We start from the raw sequence: 6,605 nt of genomic DNA, 5'->3' as shown, positions 1-6,605 counted from the left end.
ACCCCCCAGCCGTCCACCCCCGGAACCCAGCACGGCCAGTGGGCCACCCACAGGAACCAACAGCCACACCTCAGGAGACCAAGCAGCACCAGGCAGCACCAGGGAGGATGGAGAGCCAGCCCCGCCCCCGGCGACCGTCCAAGCCCCGAGCCCACCCACAGCCCAGGACCGCACCCGGCGGTCCGCCCTTCTTCAGGACCCCCTCCCCAAATGGCAGTCGGGGAACGGGATGGGAATAAAGACCCTGACACCCACACCCCCCACCCCCAGATGTACTGTTGGTGCGTGTTGTTCTAAAGAGCAATTAAAAAAAGTAAAGAAGAAGAGGCAGAGGCCGGCGTGGTTCCAGTTTCCTCTCCACCACTACTCTAACCCAAATCCTTATGTGTCTATATGCAAACCTTGGGGGGTGGGCACAGGCACAGGAGGCAAGAGTGGTGCCATCCGGCCACCCATAGCCATGAGTGTCTACCGTAAGTTCCTATATGTGAATTTCATGAAAATGTTACGAGTGAATGTCTAAGATGTACAATAAAATTTGCGGCCCAGGTGGTTATGGCAAATACAAATGTAATATTGTTGCTCTTATAACACAACTGTGCCCCCCCCKAAAAACCCTACATGGGTGAAGTTAAAATTGAAGAAGATGGAGGTGTGCGGCGAGGGATGGGGAGAATAAACTGAGGGAGCAAAACGCTCCCACAGGAAGTCAGCTCCCCCGCTGGCCCCAGTAAGCCCTCCCTTTCTTCCCACCCAGGAAGAGCAGCCCAAGTACCTCTCCCTCCAGGCAGACCGCCAAGCCCACGGAACCCCAGACCATGGACTGATGGAGCCCCGAAGGCCACCAGAAACCGGGACCAACACCCCCCCCAGAGCCACCCAGACCCCCAAAACTCGACCCCAGCCCCATAGCCGGCCCGCATCCCAGAGAGGCCACCGCACCCCAGCAAGGACGGCCCGGCCAAGAGCGCCCACCCAACCGCCGACAGAGCAAGTGGGCGCCCAGGGGGGCCCCACCACAGCAAAGGGGCCAACCAGCCAGCCCAGCACGGCCCCCAGCCACCACCAACGGCCACCAACCCAATACCACCCCAGAAGACATGCTACACCCACCCCAACATTCGGGCCACTATCAGAACATATAACACAAGGACACCCAGGCTGGGTTGACCCCCCCACTAGCTCCATGTCACGCCCCCAGCCTACCCTACCCCCCAGCCCATGAGAACCGCAGACCACCAGCGCACCAGAGGCCCCCAGCCCAGAGCCGGACACCAGGGCACACACCGGCCCAGGGCCCGGCAACCCGCCCGCCAGAGCCCAAGACCCCGCCCCACCAGAGCCACAGCCCAGGGGCGGCACGCCCCCAGAGCCCCAAGCCCCCCACGCCCACCCTGGACCCGCCCCAGCACGGCCAGGCAACCGGACCAGCGACCCATGACCGCCGCTACAAACTACCCGAGGGCCCACATGCAGCCACCAGAAGACCTCCCCCAGAACCACCAAGGCCCTCCCCAGAGCGAGAGCAGCGTCACCCCCGCTCCGGAACCCCCAACCCCGGTACCCGGACCCAAAACCTCTGGACAGGCGGACAGAGCCAGAGTGCATGGATATAACTGTCTGGCACATTGCCTGTACAATGGGAGCAGTTATTAGATGAAGTAAAACTGCAGCTTTATGATTAACATCCATCCAAACTTGGGTTTACCGTGCACAGTGAATAACATTTTAAGCAATGATTGTGCACAATCTGTAACATCCATCCATCCATCCATTTTCTGTACACGCTTCTTCCTTTTCAGGGTCGCGTGGGTCACTGGGTGTTAGGAATTAATCAGCTACCATGACACCAAATTAGTTCCGTGTTTGTAAAAAATGATGGATGCATTATTTTTTGTGGCAGCCATCTTGAATTAGCTATTTCCCAAAATTTAATCAGATGCGGGGCTAGATAGTAATATAATACAACTTAATTACACAAAGATTATATAATAATAAAACTGTCTGCTACATGACAAAATTTTACAAGGACTTTGGTCTCTCCTTAAACTTCACTTCAGAATGACCAACATTTGTCTTACTTTAGCTGCATATAGAATCTGATACATACAGAGAGGCATTCACACTTTTTTCATATCACTGCACAAGAACACTGCAGAGTCACAAAGGAATAAATATTAAATCTATATTTATTTGAACCTCATACACTCCAAACATTAGATCAGCTCCACAACATGAAGGACCGCTGTGCTCCTCAAAGAGCTACACAACTCACATGGGGGTGGGGGTGGGGGGTTCTGGTGGCAAAGGCCCCTGCCCCGGTACGCTAATCAAATTCTGGTGATTTAGTATTCTGCTTGGTGCCTGAGGGATTCTTTTCTTTATTTATTTCCCCCTGCTTTAAGAATGAAAAAGATGGCCTGGTTGTGCCTGAGCACCTGATTTGCTGAGAACTAAACTCTTAATCAAATTGTGCGTCACCTGATGCAGCACCTTCAGCACGCTCCGAGTATTAATTTCACTAATACAGAGGAAGAGGGCGATATCACGGGAGGATATTGGAAAATAATTTCTCGTTTGGTTATTCATTGCAGAATTCATTAAAATCCAATTTAGTTGAAAGAGAAACAAAACAGACGTTCGCCGTGAAGCTGCTGGTGCGGGAGGTGTGGAGGAGCCAAAAGATGCGGGAGGCAGTGGCGCCTGCAGAGTTTTTATTCAGGGGGGCCATGGGGGGCACTGAAAACTAGGGGTGGCACATCAAAACTAAAATCCACAACAGAAATTTTATGATACGGCTGTAAAAATGATAGTTTGAAAACTATGATAATACAAGAGTTAAGGATTTGCCAACAGATGTTCATTTTGTAATTTTTCAGATAATATGACTGATTCRGTGACGTTCAGAGACCAGAAATAAGAAGTGAAACCATCTGCACTTCCACAACAGTCCACTTCTAATGTGTTCTTTATCTTTACACATGGAGTAACAMAAATTGTCCTTACATTATTTTTACGTGTTTCAGAGGCATCAGAAACACTGGCAGGGGTCTGGGGGTCCTCCCCCAGAAAAGTTTAAATGAAGTAGCTGGGTGCCATTTCCTGCATTCTGATGTATTTTAACAGGTTGTTAAGCAGACTTTTACCTACATAAGGAAACACCCAATCAAGTGGAATGTAATTGTTTGTTAGCAATAGAAACAACAATGGATGAAGTAATATTTTACGGTAAATGTTGGGGTTCAAATGAATTCAATTTTTAAATGTAATGGTGACACTTCCCTTCACAAAAGATGCCTGTCATTTTATTTAAAAAAAGTCAAAATATACATTTTAAAAACATTTACATTGAGCTTTGTCAATTGTAAAGTCATCACCTCTTCTATGTGTGTTAAAGCAGTTTTATTTGCTTGTTGACGTATGCTTTTGTGAACAAAACCTGTAATTATAATTACCAAAAAAATAGAAATAAAGATAAAAACAAGCACAATTACAAACTCATTTACTGTAGTATTATCCAATGCTATTCTTTAATTGCTTTTTCATGACAAATTAGTTTAAATAAATTGGTCTGTGAGAAAAAACTAGAGTATTTGGAGGGAGGTGCTTCAGGCATGTCCAACCGGGAGGAGACCCCAAGGAAGACCCAGGACACCCTGGAGAGACTATGTCTCTCAGCTGGCCTGGGAACGCCTTGGAGTCCTCCCAGAAGAGCTGGAAGAGGTGGTTGGAGAAAGAGAGGTCTGGACTTTCCTGCTCAATATGCTGCCCCCATGACTCGACTTCTGATAAAATGGAAGATAATGTATGTATGTTTGGATGGAATTAACTATATATTTGATTAAAAATATATCTATGAATGTAACCTCCTGAGAAATTCCATCTTTAGTTGAGAACATTGGGCCTCATGCAAAAACCGTTCGTACGCACAGATTTGTTCTTAAATTGTGCGTACGAGTGATTTAGGAGAATTTGTGGCATTCACCAATGTTTTCGTATTCTAAGATTTTTTTCAGATAAGGATAAAATTCACGAGTGGTCCAGACCTGTCGTATATTTTACGAGCAGCCAGTCTGCTGTTATCCAGACGGGTTTTCTTCATTAATAACCTTATTCTTTGTTAGTTTGAAGATATTTTGAGTTGAAAATAAATCACACTCCATAATTATGTTGACAATAGGCTATTCTGCTTGAATTAGAGTTATAATTTTAAATGTAATAATTTAGACTAACATAAATTGTCCGTTCGTCCGTTTTCCGCCGCCTATCAGGGATCGGGTGCGGGGGCAGCAGCAGAGAGACCCCCCTCTCCCCTGCTACACCTTCCAGCTCGTCCTGGGGGGACTCAAGACGTTCCCAGACCAGAGGGGATACATGATCAAGTCCAGGATTTTCTCCAAAGTGCCAGACTTATTTTAAAAACATTTTAAAATGCTTAGTTCAGACCCGCAACTGAGACCACCTGCGCCGCGCAGCGCGCTGGTGGGTGGGGGGGGTTGACGGTGCGCAGCGCTGCGCTGCGGCTTCTGAATAAATGAAAATGATTTAACACGGTTGTTTATACTTTTAGCAGCTCTTTTTATCCCACAGCTGAGCTGCTAAACATGAGAGATTTTCTTGTCTGGATCTCTGACAGACGGACTTCAATCTCTGAACTCGTAAAGTTTTTATTTTTTCAGTTTTCGCTGTCATTTTCATGAATAGACACTTCCTGATATCTGAGGCAGGAAACATAGCCTTATATGGTGTTTTTGGGGTGGTAATTATGCTAATCTCCTCTCGCGTGCACGTGCAGCTGGATACGACCAGGTGGAATTTACGCAGCTCATTTACGCACGTTTCCAGAAGATAGAAGTGTTTGTTGAATCTGACYTAGCATGTTCGTACGAACCCTTTCTACGAACAAAAGGGAGAAATTTAGGATAAGAATACGAACATGTTCTTGCATGAGGCCCATTGATTTTAGATTGGTTGTTCTTATTCAGAGGAACTAGATTTTTTTAAACAAAATATATAATGTTTTTAACTATTAATTGTTAAAAAGGACCTTTTATGTGGTCCTTGAACAAGTTAGGATCCATCCGTGGACTATACAAAAATGTTCATTTGATTTAATTCACAAAATAAATCTCAGATGATGAAATTTCARCTTTTCAGTTCTGCCTATGAGCTCCCTTCTGAATGAGCTGTTTATAAGCTGTTGTTGGAAACYCCCTCCCAATCTTTTGTTTATGTTAGCGCCGCTCTCCCAGCACAGCATTTATGTTAGCACTTCAGAAATGTGAAAATACATGGCTGGTAWAAGCTGATGCACAATGGTACAACAGTAGTAGATGAGCTGCATGCAATGCGGCCACACCAGGCAAGGGCTCGTGAGGGACAGACTGGAACATCTGATCGAAAGCTTAAAAATCGTACATCATGTCTCCTTTGTTTTTTAACCTTTTAAGGCACCCATAGAACACAACTACTTCAGTAAAACACACCTAAACTAACAAAACAAGTAGCAAAAATCAGAAATTATTATGAATATTCCTATTCTGGGAACAAAAAAAAATCAAAAACAAGAAAGTAATTTTGTTGAGGTTTAGTGTCCCATCCTGCAAAGATTCACACAGGTTTGACAGTTGGAACAACTCGTCTTGGCCTCTGATGCTGCTCAGGAAGCTGGGAGTTGATCCGCCTGGCTCATTTCTTGTCCTCAGCCAACTTTCAGAGGGGTCGGTCAGAGTGGGCTGACACGGGGTCAGCTGGGCGCGCACACATACAGATCTCTGCAGCATTCATTAATATTGTTTTCCTGACAGGACGTGATGCTGCTGCTTTCCTCTCCTCCATGCTTCACATGTCAATGAGGTCTTCCTCATTGTGCTTCTAGATATGTCTTTCTTGAGAGGGGAATAATTCATTTTTGATGAAGATGCAGCTTTTTCAATGCATCTGAAGCCCGTATGGAAAATGAAGCAGGTCTGGTAGGGTTCAGGACTGGGAGTGCATCTGCATACAAGTAAATCTATTTATTTTGAAGACATCATGGAAACATTCCTGTACTGAGAAAATAAAACGAGAAAGTCATTTTGCTGTTATGTCGAAGTATTGATCTAAAGGATCAGCGCATTTGTGTTATTTCTTGATTCAGTGAACCAGAGTTTCATATATCTTGACGTCTTTGAGTCATGACCTTCAGCGTGCACTGGTGCTGATGAGTTATACTCCTCGATACGTTTACACTGCATCACTTAATGCTCACTTCCAGTGTTTTGCTCAGATCCAATTATTTTTTTGCGTTGTTGMTCACGTTATAATTTAAACACCACCTCAAAGTTAAAAAACTAGCCAGCGCTCCTCATTAACCGACCTTAAATGATGTTAGTTCATGCTTCGAAGTTACATTTTAATTAGTGACCGATGAGCAAAAGAGCAAAATAAAAAGGCTTGAAGAACATAATGTCCAAGCTGATTAACTTTAATCTATATTTCTCAAAGTTTTTCTTTAAAAAGCTGGTGCTTAGTGATCGACAGGAACATGAAATAACTTTAAATTTTACTTGGAGTTGTAATATTTAGACAGTTAAAAGCTTCAAATGAGTGTTTTAGTTGAGGAG

At 45.1% G+C, this 6,605-nt stretch overlaps 1 protein-coding gene across 1 annotated transcript; it reads left to right on the top strand.

Moving 5' to 3' along the window:
* Nucleotides 1–1,224: 1,224 nt before the first annotated feature.
* Nucleotides 1,225–1,554, top strand: LOC106527943 (extensin; the record flags this gene model as incomplete). The annotated part of the gene is given in 1 exon segment (XM_014022968.1): nucleotides 1,225–1,554. A coding segment is annotated over 1 exon segment (330 nt), but the record flags the coding sequence as incomplete, so codon positions are not given.
* Nucleotides 1,555–6,605: the final 5,051 nt, after the last annotated feature.

This window comes from Austrofundulus limnaeus, unplaced genomic scaffold, assembly GCF_001266775.1.
Source record: "Austrofundulus limnaeus strain Quisiro unplaced genomic scaffold, Austrofundulus_limnaeus-1.0 Scaffold352, whole genome shotgun sequence".
NCBI classification, from domain to species: Eukaryota; Metazoa; Chordata; class Actinopteri; order Cyprinodontiformes; family Rivulidae; genus Austrofundulus; species Austrofundulus limnaeus.
Note: the sequence above shows the minus strand (reverse complement) of the source record. Positions and strands in the feature narration are given on the sequence as shown.